Raw genomic sequence first — 20,928 nt, forward strand, 5'->3', positions numbered from 1 at the left:
TCAACACTGCCTTTGCAGCCTGTTGTAATTCACAGCTATTACAACATAAATCCAATTTATGACATAATCCCAAAACTTGAAATATGCATATCTACAAGAACCACTTAAAGCCAAAGTTCCAAAAAATCCCAAAAATCCGAATGCTAATCCAATCCAAAGACAAATAAAAAACCCCCGAGTAATAAGCATATCTTCATGATCTCCAACATCTTCAGTTTCTAATGTAGTACTTGGACTTTGAAGAACCAAATCTTCGGGGCATTGATTACGAAGTGGAAGCCCACAAAGTGCAGGATTCGCGGTGTAGGATGAAGCACCAAAGCTCTGTAATTGAGTGCTCGTCGGTATCCTTCCTGACAAGTTATTGTATGAAAGGTCTAGCATGCCAAGATTAGTCAACTGCGAAAGACTTACTGGGATAGCGCCAATCAGATAGTTTCTTGACAAATCAAGGAAATCCAGCCTACGTAATCTACCGATATCTTGAGGAATATGCTGTGTTAAGTTGTTTCTAGAAAGGTTTAAGGCAATAAGTCCTGAAAGATTGGTGATTTCACGTGGTATTTCGCCGTTGAGGCTGTTACTTGACAAATCAAGGCTACTTACTAGACCTAAGGTGTTACTGTATTGATATTTTCTTCCTTTCCATTGCAACATTGCTTCAAACGTATATGTATCCCGATCAATGGAGAGCCTGGTACGTGCAAGCCCCACGCCATTTTGCCCAAAAAAAGAATCTTTCATTTCGTCCGTCATGCCTTTATTATTGCCGAGGCACTTGGGTATGGTTCCAGAGATATTGTTTACAGAGAGATCCAAGATTTGCATGCCGGAAAGCCTGCATAAGCTTGTGGGCATGGGACCATGGAAACCACAGGATGTTAAGCTAAGTACACGCAACTCCGATAGGCTTTTTCTGATCCAAGAAGGTATCCGACCCGAGAGGCTATTTTCTCCAACATCAAGTAATTCCAGCATGGTGCAGTTCTTTAAGGATGATGGTAGCTCTCCGGTTAGGCTGTTGCTACGCATACTTAACATTTTAACATACGAAAGCAATCCCATTGATGTCGGGATTTTCCCAAAGAAGTTATTGTTTTCAAGATTAAGATAATAGAGACTAGTTAAGTTCATCGAGCAATCTGGAAGCTCTCCTGATAGTTGGTTATTCGAAAGATCAATTCGGATTATGTTGGTAAATTCACACAAGAACAAAACTAATCCGGTAAACATATTATTGCGGAGAACTAATGTTTCTGTGTTTGAAGGGAACAACGGAACTGGATCAGAAAAGTTATTGAATCTTAAATCAATATAAGGTTGGTTCCCATACATCAAATCTGGAACAGTTCCATGAATGTGATTATATGACATATTCAGATAACGAAGATTCGGTGTTAACTGATCCCAGAACCAACCCGGGACAGCGTCAATGATTTGTGCAGCCGAGATGTCAAGTATAGAGAAGTTCTTCCGAGTTTGTAGCCAGATTGAGAACGAAGGACCTAACTTGCAAGATGAAAATGACATGACATCAAGTGAAAAAGTAGAAGACCATTCGGGATCAATTTCGAGAACCAAAGAGTTATATGGCAAATCAAGGTAGACTAGACGAGAAAGATTCGATAGGTGAGTCTCGGTGATCGTACCGTTCAACAGGTTTGCGGATGCCCCTAAACTTTGAATCTCAGAAAGTGGCATAATCTTTTCTCCTAAAGTCCCTTCCAAACGATTTCTCTCGAAATATAATTCGTGCAATGAAGAAAAAGCCGAAAGATCCGGGAGCATTCCAGTGATTTGGTTATCAGCCAAATCAACGATGACAAGATTCGAGATACGCTCAAACTTTTCTGGAAAGGATCCTATTATCTCATTGTCATTGAGATATAATTCTTTTAAAGATGTAAACATTGTAAAATCGGGCAAGGAACCGAAAAACTCATTCCAACTCAAGTCTAAAACTTGGAGTGACTTTTCTGTTGGTTCCAAGAGGTGGAAGAAGCGGGTAAGGTCTTGTTTGAGACCGTTCCCACCTAGATATAACGAGCGTAAGTTGCTGAAGTTTCCAAATGATGTCGGGATACGACCTTTGAGACCATTCTCAGTCATATCTAACTTCTCTAGGGATGCGAATGCACCAAAAGCTTCAGGAATGTTACCATGTAACTCGTTGTCGGAGAGGTCAATATTGGTAAGGCTGCCACTGAAGTTGAATAACCAAGGATATACCATAGACGTGGGAAGATAATTACTCGAGATATCTAGAATAGAAAGAACTTTCGAGAAATTGGTCACTGGAAGTAATGTACAAGAAAAATTTTTTGGAAGAAGACAATTAGCTAGGTGTACTTCGATAAGAGACGGAAGGCGAGTGATCACATTTTCTAACAAATTACTAGACTCGCTGAGGTCTACACCGCTAAGGCTTATGTATCCAAGTGAGTTGAGTTTCGATAACCATTCTGTGTTTCTTAAAACAATTGTGGAATATGAGAGATCAAGAGTTTGTAAGTATGATAGATAACCCAATTGAGGCGGGACGTTGGATACCACCAAGTTAATGAAGGAAAGGTTGAGGTAGCTAAGTTTACGAATGGAACCGATGAATTCTGGAATCCGGGTGAAACTATTAAAACTGAGGTCCAAATGGTTCAAGTGGTTTAAATCAAGTAGTGAAGAGTTGATGTCACCACTTAATTGAACGGCAGCGTCAAGATCATCTGACCAGTACCCGTGAAGATCAAGCACTATGACATGACCAGTTCTGTTGTTGCAGCCTACGCCTCGCCATAAACAGCAATCTTGTGAGCCTCTATTACTACTCCAAGTAGAGAGTAAGCCATGATCATCCACGAACCCGTTTTTTAAACGAAGGAGTGCTATTCGCTCGCTCTCAATGCACCTTGTTTCAGCAATCTCTCTTCTGATTATGCTAGAAACAAGGTGGATGCAGCATACGAAATGTACAAGTAAATACATGGAAATAAGAAGCCGAAACGAACTTTTACTTCTACCTAGAGGTGGCAAATGGGTTGGGTTGGGTTGAAACGGGTCATGGGTCGGAACGGGTTAGGGTTGAAACGGGTCAGGGTCGAAACGGGTCACTTAAAAAAGGGTTGTTTTGGTTCGGGTCGGAACGGGTTAGGGTCAACAGGTTCGGGTTAGAACGGGTCAAGGTTGGAACGGGTCAAAACTCGTTTAAGCGATTTTTCATTTCGTTTCAGCACGTAACAGCTCGTTTAAGCAATTTTTCAGTTCGTTTCAGCGCGTAACAGCTCGTTTAAGCGATTTTTCAGTTCGTTACAGCGCGTAACAGCTCGTTTAAGCGATTTTTCAGTTCGTTTCATCACGTAACAGCTCGTTTAAGCGATTTTTCAGTTCGTTTCATCGCGTAACAGCTCGTTTAAGCGATTTTTCAGTTCGTTTCATCGCGTAACAGCTCGTTTAAGCGATTTTTCAGTTCGTTTCAGCGCGTAACAGCTCGTTTAAGCGATTTTTCAGTTCGTTTCATCGCGTAACAGCTCGTTTAAGCGATTTTTCAGTTCGTTTCAGCGCGTAACAGCTCGTTTAAGCGATTTTTCAGTTCGTTTCAGCGCGTAACAGCTCGTTTAAGCGATTTTTCAGTTCGTTTCATCGCTTAACAGCTCGTTTAAGCGATTTGTCAGTTCGTTTCATCGCGTAACAGCTCGTTTAAGAGATTTTTCAGTTCGTTTCACCGCGTAACAGCTCGTTTAAGCGATTTTTCAGTTTGTTTCAGCGTGTAACAGCTCGTTTAAGCGATTTTTCAGTTCGTTTCATCACGTAACAGCTCGTTTAAGCATTTTTCAGTTCGTTTCATCACGTAACAGCTCGTTTAAGCGATTTTCAGTTCGTTTAACAACTCGTTTAAGCGATTTTTCAGTTCGTTTCATCGCGTAACAGCTCGTTTAAGCGATTTTTCAGTTCGTTTCAGCACGTAACAGCTCGTTTAAGCGATTTTTCAGTTCGTTTCATCGCGTAACAGCTCGTTTAAGCGAATTTTCAGGTCGTTTTAGCATCTAATAGCTCGTTTAAGCGATTTTTCAGTTCGTTTCAACACTTAACAACTTGTTTTAGCGATTTTTCAGTTCCGTTCATCACTTAACAGCTTGTTTCAGCATGTTTTTGTTCCGTTGTTGTCGACTTTTCAGTTTCGGTTAATTTGTCGATTTTTTTGAACAAGGACAACGGACTAAACGTTTTAGTTTTTTTACATTTTTTGTTTTTGTTTTATTTTTTGAGTATGTTTTTTTATTAATTTTTTTGAATATTTTTTGATGGTTTCTATTAAGATCAAAATCCCTCAAAAAAAATTCAAAAAAACAAATAAAAAATCATAACTCAAAATATAAACGAATAACGAAAAAAGTAAAAAAACTAAAATATTTTCGCCGTTATCCCGTTCATAAAAAAAAAAAACCGACAAATTAACCGAAACCGAAATGTCGACGAAAACGAATCAAAAACCTTAATCGACCCGTCTAGTGCGAAAACTCGATAGAAACCGAAACCCAACCCGTCCAGTGCTAAAACTCGTGTCGGCACGAAAGCTGATCCGAGCCGAAACCTAAACCGATATCGTTCCAATCTAAAACCCGTTTCAACCCAAACATGTCACTTTTCCTTAAGACACTAACCCACATCGACCCATGTAGTTAAATTTGTCAACCCATTTTGACCCAAAAATAAGAATGTTGAATTTCAAGTGACCCATTTAATTAAAACCTATGACCCAAATCAACCCATTTGAATTTTAAAACAACCCAAATTGACCCATTTGGAATGGTTTAGGTCAAGGTTGCCATCCCTACTTCTACCCAATATAGGTGATGAATTATGAATATATGATATCTGCTATGATTGAGGGAAGCTAATTACTTGCATTTATATTAACTGATTCCTGATGTTAATATAAATGCAAGTAATTAGCTTCCCTCAATCATAGCAGATTCCTGATGTTGTGACCGGTACGTTCTTAGTAAACGACATTTCTGCTTCCGTATTATTTGATTCTGGTGCGAATAGAAGTTTTGTAGCTACGACATTTAGTAAACTAGCTAAAATGAAAGGCTGCCGAGTGTCTGAAACTTTTGTAGTAGAAACCACCAGTGACACTTCGGTTAAAATAACAAAAATGGTTAAGAATTGTAAGATAGAGTTAGAGGGACATGAGTTCCCTGTTACTTTGTATGTTATGACCTTAGGAGGGTTCGATGTAGTCTTGGGAATGGATTGGTTGTCTGAGTTTGAAGCTCAGATAGTATGTAAGAGTAGAATAATAAAGCTAAGGTCTTTAGATGGTAGTGTGGTGACGGTTTACGGTGATAAAGAAAGTTCAAGGTTTAACGTCATTTCGATGATAAAAGCCGAAGGGTTATTACGACGAGGATGTGGTGCCTACCTGGCGTATGTTGTCAACGCTACGGCCGAGACGCAAGAAATGAAAGATGTTCCTATCGTGTGTGACTACCCAGAAGTTTTCCCTGAGGATCTTCCGGGGTTACCACTGGAGCGTGAGATAGAATTTCAGATAGATTTAGTACCAGGAGCCCAACCTGTCGCGAAAGCGCCTTACCGTCTAGCACCGTCCGAGATGAAAGAATTGATGTCCCAACTGCAAGAACTCCTCGACAAAGGTTTCATAAGACCAAGTGTTTCCCCGTGGGGCGCACCAGTGTTGTTCGTGAAGAAGAATGATGGAAGTATGAGAATGTGCATAGACTATCGTGAGTTGAATAAGCTTACGGTAAAGAATAGATATCCTTTGCCAAGGATTGATGATCTGTTTGACCAACTGCAAGGTTCAAGTTGGTTCTCACGGATAGATCTCAGATCAGGCTATCATCAACTTAAGGTGAAGGAGGCAGACATCCCTAAGACAGCGTTCCGAACGCGGTATGGACACTACGAGTTCCTCGTAATGTCATTCGGTCTAACAAATGCCCCTGCAGCATTTATGGACATGATGAATAGGGTGTGTCGACCAATGTTGGATAAGTCAGTTATCGTCTTCATTGATGATATATTGATTTATTCAAAGAGCGAGTCTGACCATGCTGAGCATTTGAGAGAGGTATTGGAAGTTCTGAAGAAAGAGAAGTTGTACGCTAAGTTTTCGAAATGCGCGTTCTGGTTGCGAGAAGTGCAATTTCTAGGTCACGTGATTAATCCGGAAGGGATTACTGTGGACCCAGCTAAGATTGAAGCGATAACGAATTGGAAGACTCCGCAGAATCCGATTGATATACGAAGCTTCCTAGGGTTAGCTGGCTACTATAGGAGATTCATCGAAGGTTTCTCCAAGATAGCCGCACCGCTGACCGGTATGACCCGAAAGTCGATAGTATTCAGTTGGGGAAAGTTTCAAGAAGAAGCCTTTGAAGAATTAAAGAAGAGACTCACGCAAGCTCCAATCCTTGCTCTACCCGATGGTGACGAGGATTTCGTTGTTTGTGCTGATGCCTCGCATTAAGGGTTAGGTTGCGTGTTGATGCAACGAGGGAAGGTGATAGCTTACGTGTCTAGACAGTTGAAGGTCCATGAGAGTACTTATCCGACGCATGATTTGGAGTTAGCAGCTGTAGTGCATGCTCTTAAGATATGGAGGCATTATCTGTACGGTATTAAGTGTACTATCTATACAGATCATAAGAGTTTAAAGTACTTCTTCGAGCAGAAAGAATTGAACATGAGGCAGAGAAGATGGTTAGAATTGATAAAGGATTACGACTGTGAGATTAAGTATTACCCCGGTAAAGCTAACGTGGTCGCTGATGCGCTAAGTCGTAAGAATGAGGAAGTCCTTGCAACAGTGAGGTCATACCAGCTGATTATGAACTCAAGTCTTTTTGAAGAAATCATCAAGGTGCAGTCAGAGGTGTTAGTAGATGAAGGGTTAGTAAAGAAAGAAAGGATGTATGGCCAGCAAAATGAGTTGATGGAAAACACTCATGGAGTTAAGACTAGATTTGACCGCATGTGGATCCCACGCCATGGTGATCTTAGAAGTCGAATCTTAGATGAAGCTCATAAGTCAAGGTACTCAATCCATCCTGGAGCTAAAAAGATGTATCAAGACTTGAAAAGAGATTACTGGTGGCCTGGAATGAAGAATGATGTAGTAGATTATGTCAGTAAGTGCTTAACTTGCTTACAAGTCAAAGCCGAACATCAGAAGCCTTATGGGAAGATGCAACCGCTAGAGATACCTGAGTGGAAATGGGAACACATCACTATGGATTTCATAACTAAGCTACCTCGTACAGCTAAGCATCATGATACCATCTGGGTGATAGTGGACCGTTTGACCAAGAGTGCTCACTTTCTGCCTATACGAGAGGCTGTCTCGTCAGAAACATTAACAAACTTGTTCATTAAAGAGGTTGTGGCTAAGCATGGAGTACCGTTATCGATCGTGTCTGATAGAGATACACGGTTTACTTCGAGGTTCTGGAGGAAATTCCATGAAGCTATGGGAACAAGATTGAACATCAGTACGGCGTATCATCCTCAAACCGATGGACAGTCTGAAAGGACGATCCAAACCCTTGAGGATATGCTGCGTGCTTGTGTTTTAGATTTTGGTGGAAGTTGGGATGATCATCTGCACCTAGCAGAGTTCTCCTATAACAACAGTTACCATTCAAGTATTGGTATGCCACCGTTTGAGATGCTTTACGGTAGACGATGTAGAACCCCGGTGTGTTGGGGTGAGATTGGTCAGAAAGAAATGGGAAGCCTAGAAGTGGTTCAAGAAACGTCTTCAAAGTTCGATCAGATCAAAGCAAGAATGAAAGCCGCTCAAGACAGACAAAAGTCTTATGTAGATAAGCGGCGACGACCAATTAAGTTTAACGTTGGCGACAATGTGATGCTTAAGGTCTCGCTTTGGAAAGGAATTATTCGTTTTAGATAGAGGGGGAAGTTGAGTCCGAGGTACATTGGACCGTTTAAAATTTTAGATCGTGTGGAGGAAGTAGCTTATAAGCTGGATTTACCCGATGAGTTAGAAAGAATTCATTCAACCTTCCATGTTTCTCATCTGAGGAAGTGTCTAGCTGATGACACGTCTCACGTGCCATTGATGGACATTGAGGTTGATGAACAATTGAACTACATCGAGCAACCGATAAAGATCATTGATCGCAAGGAGAAGCAGCTTCGTCACAAGGTTATACCTTTGGTAAAAGTGATATGGAAACACCGCAAGGGATCGGATGCTACTTGGGAAGCCGAGGATGAGATGCGCAAGTTTTACCCTAGTTTGTTTATGTAATAGTTAGGTTTCGGGGACGAAACCTCTTTAAGGAGGGAAGACTTGTAACATCCTAAAATTTATAATGTTAAATAAAGAAAGTTACGTTTAGTGACTTCGCGTTATTAATTAATTAATGTCGAGTAAAGAACGGATCATGGACTTAGATTAATTAAGATGGGTTAAATGAGAATGGGCCTTAGGTCCATGGGCTTTAAGGGATATAAATATCCCCTAAACCAACCTAAAACCCCAAACCCTCATTTCATTTCCATCATAATCTCTACACACTCAAAAACACACACATACACTACACCATATTCGGCCGAGAGAGAGAGAGAGAGACATCCGAGACCAAGAATCAAGCCGACCATTATTAGATCTTCAATATACGAGATAACCAAGCAAACCGCGACCACACCGAACATATAAAAGGTATGTTCTTGACCTTTAATGTTTACGTAGTATTGAACATTTTTACCTTAAAGGTCCAAGCTTTATAGTATATACGGGATATATATACGAACGAAAACGGTTAGGGAACGTGGGGGGTGATGTCGAACCATAACAAGGGTATTAAAATCGCCAAAATGCTTGATAAAAACCAAACCCGTAGCTGACCTGAACAACTTCGCCTGCAAAAGCTTAACTTCGCCTTCAAAGCATAACTTCGCCTTCAAAGCTTAACTTCGCCTACGGCTAAGTTCGCCTAACTGGTAACTTCGCCTAAGGCCAAGTTCGCCTAATGGATAACTTCGCCTAAGGCCAAGTTCGCCTAATTGATAACTTCGCCTAAGGCCAATCGCCTAACTGATAACTTCGCCTAAGGCCAAGTTCGCCTAACTGATAACTTCGCCTAAAGCTAAGTTCGCTTAAGGTTTAACTTCGCATAAAGTTAAGTTCGCTTAGAAAATAAATTAAAAACCTAATGGAAAATGTGTTAAGACAGTTAATGTAAATAAAATTTTTCCAAGCTGACCTGGTAGCTCGACCCCAGCCAGGGGCTCTGCCCCTTGGACCCTGCTAGAGGCTGCCGCCCCTAGACCCCGCTGCCAGGGGCGCTGCCCCGGGACCCCCGTTTGTTGTGGGTAGTAGTTAAGACTAGAAAGATGATATGAGTAATGATAGTTAATTGATACGTATACTTGTTATACAGTCAGCCGTGCACAACTGAAGAAAGGGATTACGATTAACGGTGAACGTAACCGTGTTCAGGTGAGTTTCTAGCCCCACTTCTGTGTTATGTTTTTGGGGCTGTGTGCATACTCTATATGTTTGTTAATACACTTATCCTAAGTGATAAGTGTATGCCTTATATGAATGATGTGAAATGTATGAATGATTGCTTGTTAGTACGTGAACGATCTTCGGATATTGCACGTACTGTCAGGTTGTAACGCTATGTATAAGGTAAGTATGATATGTATGCTTATATGTATGAACGTGATAAAGTTAATAAAAGAAGGAAATGATGGTTGTATGGTTGTATGGTTATGAAAAGGGTACCGAGCCCTAATAATACTCGAGGTATGATGTATGGTTGTATGGTAACGAAGAGGGAATCGAACCCTACTAATATTCGAGAACTAGGGAACCGAACCCTACTAATATTCGAGGAAAGAGGGTACCGAGCCCTAATAATACTCGAGGAAAGAGGGTACCGAGCCCTAATAATACTCGAGGAAGGAGGGTACCGAGCCCTAATAATACTCGAGGAAGGAGGGTACCGAGCCCTAATAATACTCGAGGAATGTAGGGCGTAATGCTCTTTATAACGTAAGATGTGAAAGTAAGAAAGTATGAAAGTAAGAAAGTATGAAAGTATGAATGAAAGAATATAAGTTATTGTGTATTGTATAATGTATGATTAACTAGAACTCACTCAGCGTAGCTGACTTTTAGTATGCACGCAGGTGAGTAGGATGAGACAGCTGGCTTGAGTGGGGAGACATGGCAGAAGAATAAAAGTCTGGCATCTGAAGACTTATGATGTTTTAATTTTAATGCTTTAATGTTGAAAGACAAAGGATGTTTTGAGACAAGTTATGAATTATGTAATGTTTTATGAAAGTTTTATATTCCACGTAAAGTTTTAATTAACTCTGATATTTAGAACTGTGTTTATGAGTAAATCCAACACGAAAGTAGGGCTACCGGTAACGGGGCCTTACATGAATCATCATAAATTCACAATCGACAAAACTCTTCCATGAATGGGTACTTGAGTTGGCGATAAATTGTTGGCACTTATAATTCAGTTACATTAGTGATACCTCTATCAGCATGAAAAGACCTTGATTGAGTGGAACTCCATCAGCAACTTAGCTCCTGTAGTAGCTAAGTTATTGTTGCGCCCGAAGTATTATTGACACATGCTTACTAATGACAGAAGTTGCTAGTTATCGCAGTTGTTGATATCATAATCGCCACTAATGAACTAAGTTGTTGCTAATCATATTGTCACAGTTACTTTGGAAAACTGAGCATAATATGTGAGCGTAATGGAACACCGTAATTAAATTCGAGCATGAATAGAATTCAATTTGAGCGTACTTTATTTTGCAGGTACGATAATATTACGCTCTATTTTAAAATTATATGAATTGCCCAAATTGAAAGAATCAGCTCAAACCGATTATTGTGACTTTTGACTTTACACATACAAATTTTGATTTTAATTTTAAACTAAAACTATAAGTTAGAAAAAGTGCGTTAGCCATTAAGAGAGAGAGAGAATCACATTTTTTTTTTATTTAGGTGACGAGCAATTAAATTTAATTTGAACGTAATTTTATAAAACAAAGTTTTGATTTGAATCCAATGATGATTTTGAAGCATGAGTCCAAAATAGACCACTTTTAGATGTTACTTGATAAACACAAATTGATCATTAATTCATGACTTATTTTTGGCACTAATTCATACGAGACGTTAGACGTTCATGTCTTCTTTTGACAATATTAATTATCTAATTAAACTTCTCCCCGTAGACACCACATACAATACACCACCAATAACTTTTCTGCGTGTGCAATTCGATTTATTTAATCCAAATCCTCATTACATCTTATATACTATATATGAATGTCTTTTGTTTATAGAAACTATTAAATGCATAAACTTTTTTGAAATGCAATAAATGCATTAGATTATCATACTCTTTCACTACACCTATATATATCCATTCCAAATAATGTATTATATAGAAAATCTCATTAGAAGATTTTAACTATGAAAAGCATCACCGTTATGTTCCTCATTCTACTTGCTAGCACAATAGCTTCATGTCATGGTAAACCTTATTATTCATTGTGTTATATACTTATTTATATATATATATATATATATATATATATATATATATTGCTTTCTTAAACTTATTGACAAAAATATAGCTTTTTTATTCAAAACCTTTGTTGCATGATTCTAGGAAATGGATTACCAAGTGAAGCTAATGATGTTTGCACCAAAAGATATAAGTTTCCTTGTATCCGTTTTGTGTGCATACTTAGATGCAAACTGGGATGGAATGTGCTTTCCAATGGAAAGTGCACGAATTGATTGCATTGTGAATGTTCTAAACCATGTTGATTTGAAAAATAATTATTATGTAATTTCCATTCAAATAAATCATATATTATAATAAACTTGTTTTAAATTCAAGTAAAATTACTTGAATTTGTTATATTAACTCGTCGGTTATAAATAAACAATGTGAAGTTTGATAAAAGTGAAATCGTTATTCCACTTATAGCAAATGAATACTTACAAGTTGCAATGTATTTATTTGGAATTCGATTTTTATCAACAATTTAATTAAAATTTATGATTATTAGAACCGTTTAAGACTGCTAAATAGGTAATGGATTTGTAATAACTAGTTGCTTAAAAACAATTTATAAATTTTGGATTTTAAGCATACAACGGATAATAGCTACTGTAGCAATTTGAGAATATTTAAAAACAAGAAGTTAAACTTATGATTCTTATTTACATTTTGGAATTATAACAGTTTATCTTTGTATTTTGACCCGTGTGTTGTGGGGAAACGAAACCGTAACCAAAGAAACTAAAGACATCCAAACATTACCATGAAATCGGTCGTTAGCTAACATTCATTTATAATGTTCGAGACTATCTATACGAAAAAGAAGCCATTATATAAAGTTCATCATCATCAGCCACCTCATCCACCACACGACCACCATCCACCGTAGGCTTTCTCAACATCCGCCGTCGGTGGGCAAGGCGCCGGTTATCCATTATTATTGATTTTCAAAGTTTGGAACAATTTTCATTCATGTGAAAGTATTAAGAACATGTCTCTCATCATGGTCTTAAGGATGACATCAAGTGTTTAAATATATATCAATTCGGTTAGAATCGAAAATCAAGATGGATCGTTCTTCATCAAATTTAATAGAGAGAGCATGTAATACGTATTTGTAAATAAGAGAAAGGCAGAAAGATCAAAGGTCATTGAAAGTAAGCATAACACACCAAATTTAAAGGCTTGGATTTGTGTGTTAGAAATAACTTTTCAAGACTTTGGGAGATCCGTTGACATTGCTACTTGGTACATGGTCTTATTGGATTCATTTGAGTAGTAAAGTGTGTCATATAGATTGTTGACTGCGTTCAGTCAAAGAGCGAGCTTGGATTGAAAGGATTGGTGTAGGTTTAATTTCGTTAATTTTCCATTATAGATTGTTGGTTGTGTTGACTTGTCTTAAACCGTAACTCTTGTATTTTTGTTAGGCCTCTTGCGGCTTGCAATTGTTTTATTTAATGATATTGGTTCTTCGAAAAAAGTAAAGTATCATATTTACGAATTAGTTACTCAAATAGACTATTGAGTTGTGTTGTGTACTCTTCATTCTTGACCATTCATCACTCATCCTTGGTCTAATGGAATTATGCTACGTATTCCTTCACACCCCTCCATTCATTTGTGAGGTTACACCGTGACATGGTTGGTTTAGGCTAATCCCTAGCCAAATTCATTTTACATATGTGTTAGAAGTGTTTAAGCTTAAAGAAAATTGAAGAAAAATAATTAATTTGGTCTGGGATGTTTGAACTAGAATTTAGTTAATCACTTAATAATGAATTTGAGTATGAAACTTATGCATAGATTCAATAACAAACATTCAAACAATTTGGTGTTGTTTGGTTTCCAGATTGGAAACAATTCATTTGCTAAGTGTGATTCAATTTGTCAAGTTCGGTTTTGAAACAAGGCACCAAAAATGGAGCCATAAATTTAACTTGGTTTCTCTTCAATTAATCGATTTTTTTATAATTTATATGATTATTATGATTATCATTATTATAGATAAAAAGTGCTTGGCGATCACATATATTGTTTTTAGCTGGTAGTTTTGACCTTTTATTAATTTTATTTGGAACTCTAATCAATATGTATAATGGTTTGATGGTTTGATGGTTTGTGGAGTTGTTCATGGTGAGTTGGTTGTTGGTGTTCGACCCCTGTTAGAAACATGCATCCTTTTGTGCATTTTTTTTTCCCAATATTAGTGTTATGTTAGGTTTTTAAGTAAAATATAAATAAACTAGTTTTAAAGCCAGTGTAGCATACGGAATGATTCAAATAATTAAGTTACAAATAAAGCAATATATAATGTGCATAGAAAACTGTATTACATCTATGTTTGTATCATTATACATAAATTGATTTTATTTATATCACAAAATGAATTTTTTCAAAAAAAATAAAAAATGAACTTAATTAAAAAATAATGCATATGCAAAAACATACTAAAGAACACTCCATCTATTGAAAATTTATTCTCAGTATCATATATGTATAATTGAAATAAATTTAGCTATGAACCAATTTGAAGAATACTTCTCATATGATAATAGTTTTGAGCGCATCATAAAAAAGATTTTGATAATTTTGAAGGGTTTCTCAACTTTGCCAATTGACAAAAAAATAACATGTTAACCCGTTCAATTTTGTGAATATTTTGCTTCACTTGAACATAATTTTGTGGCGTCATGCTTCACATAAAACATTATGATCATTATTCAAGAAAAAGTCAATGTTGACACAATTTTTTCTAATTTGATAAAAGTTAGAAGCATTGATAGGCCTTGAGGTGGCATGTCGGAAGTGCTTCTCATTTTTTCTTAAATTTTAATAGTCAAGGGAAAAATACCCAATGTGCAAAATCCCGAATCTTGACTATTTCCAAAAATGTCCTTAAAAATAAATTCGAAACCCAATCACATTTAAAATTCTAACTTTAATTTGTTTTACATTTTCAAGTTAAAACTTTGAACACGTAACAAATTTAACAATAAATCTATTTGCATTCTCAAAATTTTAAAAATATTCAGATTACCTCTTTTTACCCGTAACAAATTTGAGCCAAATGTTGTGAAATATATTTTAACAATGAGTAGTGGTATAATATGTAAATATTTATTATTATAAAAGTGTATAGATATAATATAAATAAAGTTTAAAGAAAAATAAATAATTTAATCATGTTATAGATATAATATAAATATAGTGTAAAAGGAAAGTGAATAATTATTAATTTATAACATATATTAGTTTTGGAGTGAAAACAATTGTGAGGATTAACCACAAACTGACACGTGTCTACATTATTTTACCTTATTAGAATAGGTAGATATAGAAGGGGAAAGTGAATACGGTGTTGTTAGCAGACTAACCTCAGACGCAAAACTCATCAAAACGACTTAGTTTTGATTATAAGAAAATACGACGAACATAACGAAAATTGAATAACTCGCATAATGACCGGGACCAACAACACTGGAGTTTTACCAACGACCGATTTTACCAATCGACGCCACCGTAACGAACGTGACGGAAAGTAGACTCACCCGCATTTTGTTTTAATTATGGTACGTTAACGAACGTAAGAAAAAAACTACCGAACACCAATTTTGTGTTTTTTTTCTGTTTTAGTTCCGGGTACCGTAACGAATGCGATGGAAATAGGCCTAATTTGTGTAGAATCACTGCCTCAACGTCCGGGATCGACAATGCTTGGATCTTCCCAACGTCCAAGTTTTACCGACCGATGCCATCCAATTGATCCACCTCAAGTTGTATATGTTTTTCCTTTTATTTCTGGAGTTTAGTTCTGGTATCGTAACAAACTTAACCGAAACCGACCAAAGTCACATCGACTTTCTGCCTCAACGCCCAGGACTGACCGCGATTGGTTTATCATCGTCTGAGTTTTACCGATCTGCCCAGCGCAACGAGCCGGGTAATACACTAATTATTATTATTTATCTATGTAAAGATGAAAGGGGTAGATTGGGAAATGCAATAATATAAGGAAGAAGAAAATTGAGCCTAATAATAATAAATTAATAATCGAAATTCGAAATAAATACATATACACCGACGACCGAAGACGAGTGCCTGAGCTCCGATCTCCGAGCTTCCAATTTCATTGAATTGCATTCTATTCTATTCTATTCTCCAAGGTAATTATTATTATTATTATTATTATTATTATTAAGTGCTGTATCAAAAACCTAATCGATCTACCATATTATATTCATTCTCCTGTGTTCTCGATCCTATCGATTGATCTTACAGACAGATCCTGTGAATTGTGTGAGTATACATACAGTTGGAATAGATGATAAAGTAGATATTTAGATCTATTGATATGTTGCTAGATGATGATATAATCATTTTGATTGGACAATCATATTGTTATGCTGCTCAAGTTATTATATTAGGTGTTATTGTAACCCTAACACATGTGTCTGTTGTTTTGTTGCTTCATTTTAAAATTGAAGATATAGTTTACCAAATTTGGGGATGAATTTGTTTTGTTGCCAGAGAATTGAAACCCTAGGTTGTTGTTAGTATATAGTAGCTGCAAATGTCTATTACTATAACAACAACCGTGCCTGGTAAGTTCCACAAATAACATACTTATTGGTAGGGTCGGATGTAGGCAAATATTAGTTTTAATCCTAGGGATCCCTAGAGAAGCTGCTTCTATAGAGACTCTTGACACCAAAAACAATACAGAACTAACAATAGGGAAATATAGAGCTACCAAATTACAAAACAAGTGGTGGAAGAGTTACGTAGTAAATTATACACATATATAACATCATAAAACAACATACATACAGAAAGCCAATCACATGCGAAGTCCACCTAAAGTGTAAAAACTCCAATACTTTAATTAATCATACGTTTCCACGAACCCTTATCCAGAGAGAGGTGGAACTTTAGCAAATCCTGCCTCATCCGCTCATCCCAAGTCAAGAACCTAGATAATCAAACAAATGTATGTGCAAGTTGTATTTGTTGTATGAATTTAGGTACACTTAATACCCTCTAACAATAGTTAATTGTGTAATGATCTAATATAACATAAATTAAAATGGTGGTGAAAATAATGGTAATTGATGGGATTATGTTGTCTGGTTAGTTGTGCATGAGCTGCTGGAACTATAATCAGAAAAATATTATGGGTTGGCTAGTTGGTAGAGCCGTAGAGGTGACATCGATTTGTTGTTTCAATTTGGCCTTATATATTCTTCTTTAGACCATGTGTAGTCATAAAGCTCCACATCCAGGGGTTATGCGCCACGTGGCGCCCAGTCAGAGTTATGGTTTTGTATAAAAACAGGCTGTAGTCATAACTCTCCACATCCAGGGGTTACGCGCCACGTGGCGCCCAGTCATTATTAATTTTATTTGTTTTTTTTAAATAATAATTCATTTAAATAATTAAATATATAATTAAAACACTATATTAGTAATTAGTCTTACTTATATTAGTTTCTTTTTTTAATAATTTTTAGTTTATAAAGTTTCAAATATTGTCGAGACGTACTTAATTTTTCTACGTGTTGACATAAATAACCGAACTTGGTAAAATAAGGGTATATAGAGAACATTTATGAAACTTTTATTTATGGAGATAAAATATCTCTTTGTTAATAAGAGATTTTGAGAATATTTTCAATCTATATTACTTGAACCAAAAGTTGACTTCTAAAATCATTCGAATTATATATATTTATTTTTTACAGAGTAGGTGAAAGGCATATCCCAATTTAGAGTAATTGAGCAGCAGCAGCAGACAGATCAACCATCAACCAAATCTGAGTCATCATCAGCCACAGTAGTAAGTCACAAACACCCTCTTTCTCTCTTTCTTTTAGATCTTCTTTATTATTCAATCAAACTGAAATGAGTTTTTTCCGGCGATCCGCCACCATTTTTCCGGCCACCACCACCATTTTTCCGGCGATCCCGTTACCACCCACCACCACCACCATTTTTCTCCTTCTTCTCCGATCTGTAACTCACCCACCACCACCATAACAACAAGACCCACCCACCCAATGGCTATTTTTTTGATTTGTGTGCCAACCCCCGCGTTTTGTATACAACGCAGCCAAAAATCGATTTCATATAACGCGGGGGGGGGGGGGGGGGGGCGGTGTACCCCCCGCGTTTTCGTCCTCAACGTTGGTGGCAACATTACCACTACGGGTGGTCTTATCAGTTATGTTCTTTTTGCCATGAAATATTGATATACGTGCGCGCTGCTTTATGTTTTTCAGAGAAGTTGATATGAGGGCTTTGAGTTAAGAACCAAAATTCTCATTTCTCCTTTCACAAGGTGGAGAAAAGCTAAAGCTAAAAAGGTTAAGAGATGTTTTCATTGTTCTATGGACTATGGGAATATCTGGTCAGTAAGACAGAGTTTCATGTACTGATTCTTGGAATTGACAAGGCTGGAAAAACAGTAATGTTTTCACTCTTCTTTTTCTACCTTCTTGTTGAGCTTCAGTTTTGCATGTTACTTTTCATACAAATCCATTTTCATCAAGTCCTAAATTCCCCTAATCTCCTTTAATAATGTTAAACCTGATATACTGATAAAGTAAGCAACTTGTAATATGCTAATTTTGTCTCTAATTTAATGTGTAGACTTTACTGGAGAAATTGAAGGCACAATATTCAAACGTAGAAGGCCTTCCCCCTGATCGAATTGTTCCTACTGTTGGACTTAATATTGGTAGAATAGAAATTTCGAATTCAAAACTTGTGTTTTGGGACCTTGGAGGTCAGGTACTTAGATTGAATCCTTACTAGTAATGCAATATATAACTAGGTACCTTTCATTAATAAGAAAAATATTATGAAGAAATATTTGAAACCTCTAATTTTTTTCACCTATAAAAAGGCTTCCTGCTCTTCTTACTTTGCAAAGCTGTGTTACTTGTGTAATAATAAGTAATAACAAGCATCCTATAATCACAACAAGACATCCTGGCCCCTTATTGATGAACAATGCATGTTATCTACTTCGTAAATTACAAATTGTAATAATCACTTTTGTAGCCAATCCAAACATCATATTGACCCTCTGAATATGTTCTCAGGCTTAAATTTTTAATATCTTACTTTTAGTTTCAACTATTTTCTGTAGTTCAAAGGCTTTTTTAACATAAAAACCTATAGTTTTTAAAGCAACAATAATGCATATGGCTCACTTTACATAGTGCAACTACATGCCTATAGATCATGATTTTTTTTTTCACTGAGGCCTGATCTTTTAGAGGCACATGCTGTTATTTTTGTAGTTGATGCTTCTTCTTCATCACGTTTTGAAGATTCTAAATCTGCCCTTGGTAAATAATACATATTTCTCTAAACTTAATTTCTATTTATGTTAGAATGTACCTGTTGTGGTAATTTATTATGACCAGAATATATATAACATATGCTTCCTGTAATATCAAACTCATCATTGCCAGAAAAGGTGCTTAGGCATGAAGACCTGAGAGGCGCCCCTCTTCTAGTACTGGCCAACAAGCAGGTAACCACCACCACCTACCCCCCCCCCCTCTTTTCCGCGTATCTTTTCGAAATTTCCTAGACATTGCTGTTAAATAGTCAATAAGACGTTAATGAAAATTTTACTGATATTGGGTGCTAGGATTTCGTTACTTTCATATAGGTGTACTTTAATGGGTCAAACGGGTCGTTACTTTCAAACAGGTGTTGCAATTTAGCTGCCATCTTTTTTCTTTTGATTTTATATTATAGATAATGGGTCAAACGGTTAAAAACAGAAAAAGTAGCTGAATCTAAAACGGGTCAAAATCTCCTAACATTCTAAGTCCTAAATTGTTTCATTTAAAATATTTATATATAGTACACAAAAATCTTAAAGAATGAACGAGAAAGTGTCCGTGGGTCTACCTTATTTTCTTCTCACAAGTTATGAACGTGCACAATTTCATTGTAGGATCTTGGTGATGCTGTTTCAGCAGAAGAACTTGCTCGATATTTGGACCTCAAGAAATTAGATGAAAGAGCTTATACATTTGAAGGAGTTTCAGGCTATGATGGGTAAGTCTACTATATGTAACCTAGCAAATATTGTATATTTTCATTAGAATAATTATCTAACTGTATAGGCTTTAGGGATATGAATCCACTCAAGACAACTTTCGACTGACTTGTTTTATTTTACCCTTTTAACCTCTTAAATATAAAACATAGCCCAAATCAACCCGTTTGTCACCTTTAGTATTACCGTCCACTTATGTGGAAATTGTGAAATTATCATAAATTTATTGTTTTTTTTAATATGCAGGACCGGAATAAAGGAAATTGTGAACTGGCTAGTAGACGTGATGGAGAGAAGCAAGCGGACAGAAATGTTGAGAGTACGTGCAGGTGTTGCAAACAGCAGCGGTGCATAGAAGTGATCATATTCACAAACAAGAGTCAACAGTTGACTATTGAGTGTCAGATGAGTTGCTTTTATCTTCAAGTATGATGAAAATATTTATTTTGGGTAGAAAGAATCAATAACTGTGTTTACAATATAAAGAGGGTTTTAAAATAGAGTTATTTTGGAAGATAAAAAAGACGTATGTCAGATTCCAGTCTAAAAATTACTAGGTTATGACTTTGAATCTTTGATTAAAGTACTCTGGCTCAGCTGGACTTGAAATGATTGATTGTATATTTGTCCGGTGACACAAACTAGGGTTTGAAATTTGTGTAACCATCAGTTAATAGAAAAACGAGCGATTTTTTTGTTGAACTTTATGGATGTTCTTAATGTGACATTTTAGATTCCCTTTTCTTTGGTATTTTGATAGCGTGTTGTAATATGACCGTAGATGTGAATAAGTTATGTTGGTCCGCAGTCCAAATGGGTTGGGTTCAATCGGGAAAATTTTAAGGTGCTAGTAGAGTTGGGCTGATATCGACACTTTTCGCCCACACTTTATTAACTTTTATAAATAAGTAACAATAAGTTAATTAGGATTATAAAAACTGTCTTTTTATCAAATTGGTTTGGGGCATTTTATACATTTGGATGAATATTGATCCGTTTGACTTGTACCATTGAATAATCGACTGTATTAATGGAGTTTAATCTTGAAGATGTTCATGCCGATTCGACTCCCATGTAATTTAAGAAAGTTATAAAGTGCATGTGTGGCTGAACTTCGTTGAGAGTTCATCGTGAATTTCTGTTGATAGAGTTTGATGTTTTGGGGTTACCCGTTACCCTTTTTACTTTTTAGCCTTCCATGAAGTTATTATAATGTCTTAAATTACTTGTGTATGGGTTTTTTAAGTGTAA

At 36.6% G+C, this 20,928-nt stretch overlaps 2 protein-coding genes and 1 long non-coding RNA gene across 3 annotated transcripts; 2 read left to right on the top strand and 1 right to left on the bottom strand.

Annotated features, from left to right (window-relative positions):
* Window positions 1-2,232, bottom strand: LOC143579109 (receptor-like protein EIX2). Its single transcript, XM_077062501.1, has one exon. It carries the CDS (start codon window positions 2,230-2,232, stop codon window positions 1-3), a length of 2,232 nt encoding a protein of 743 aa, XP_076918616.1.
* Window positions 2,233-15,672: 13,440 nt separating this feature from the next.
* LOC143579111 (uncharacterized) lies at window positions 15,673-18,413 on the top strand. The gene is made up of 3 exons (XR_013143400.1): window positions 15,673-15,766; window positions 17,879-18,063; window positions 18,249-18,413. It is a non-coding gene; the product is annotated as an uncharacterized LOC143579111 (long non-coding RNA).
* A 198-nt stretch (window positions 18,414-18,611) lies between these two features.
* Window positions 18,612-20,359, top strand: LOC143579110 (uncharacterized). Its single transcript, XM_077062502.1, has 5 exons — window positions 18,612-18,643; window positions 18,867-18,952; window positions 19,079-19,140; window positions 19,573-19,676; window positions 19,924-20,359. The coding sequence occupies exons 1-5, from the start codon at window positions 18,612-18,614 to the stop codon at window positions 20,030-20,032; spliced, it is 393 nt and encodes a 130-aa protein (XP_076918617.1). The 3' UTR covers window positions 20,033-20,359.
* Window positions 20,360-20,928: the final 569 nt, after the last annotated feature.

This window comes from Bidens hawaiensis, unplaced genomic scaffold (assembly GCF_021521415.1).
Source record: "Bidens hawaiensis isolate Kalapana, Puna unplaced genomic scaffold, B.hawaiensis_p1.1 tig00029602_1, whole genome shotgun sequence".
In the NCBI taxonomy this organism is placed as follows: Eukaryota; Viridiplantae; Streptophyta; class Magnoliopsida; order Asterales; family Asteraceae; genus Bidens; species Bidens hawaiensis.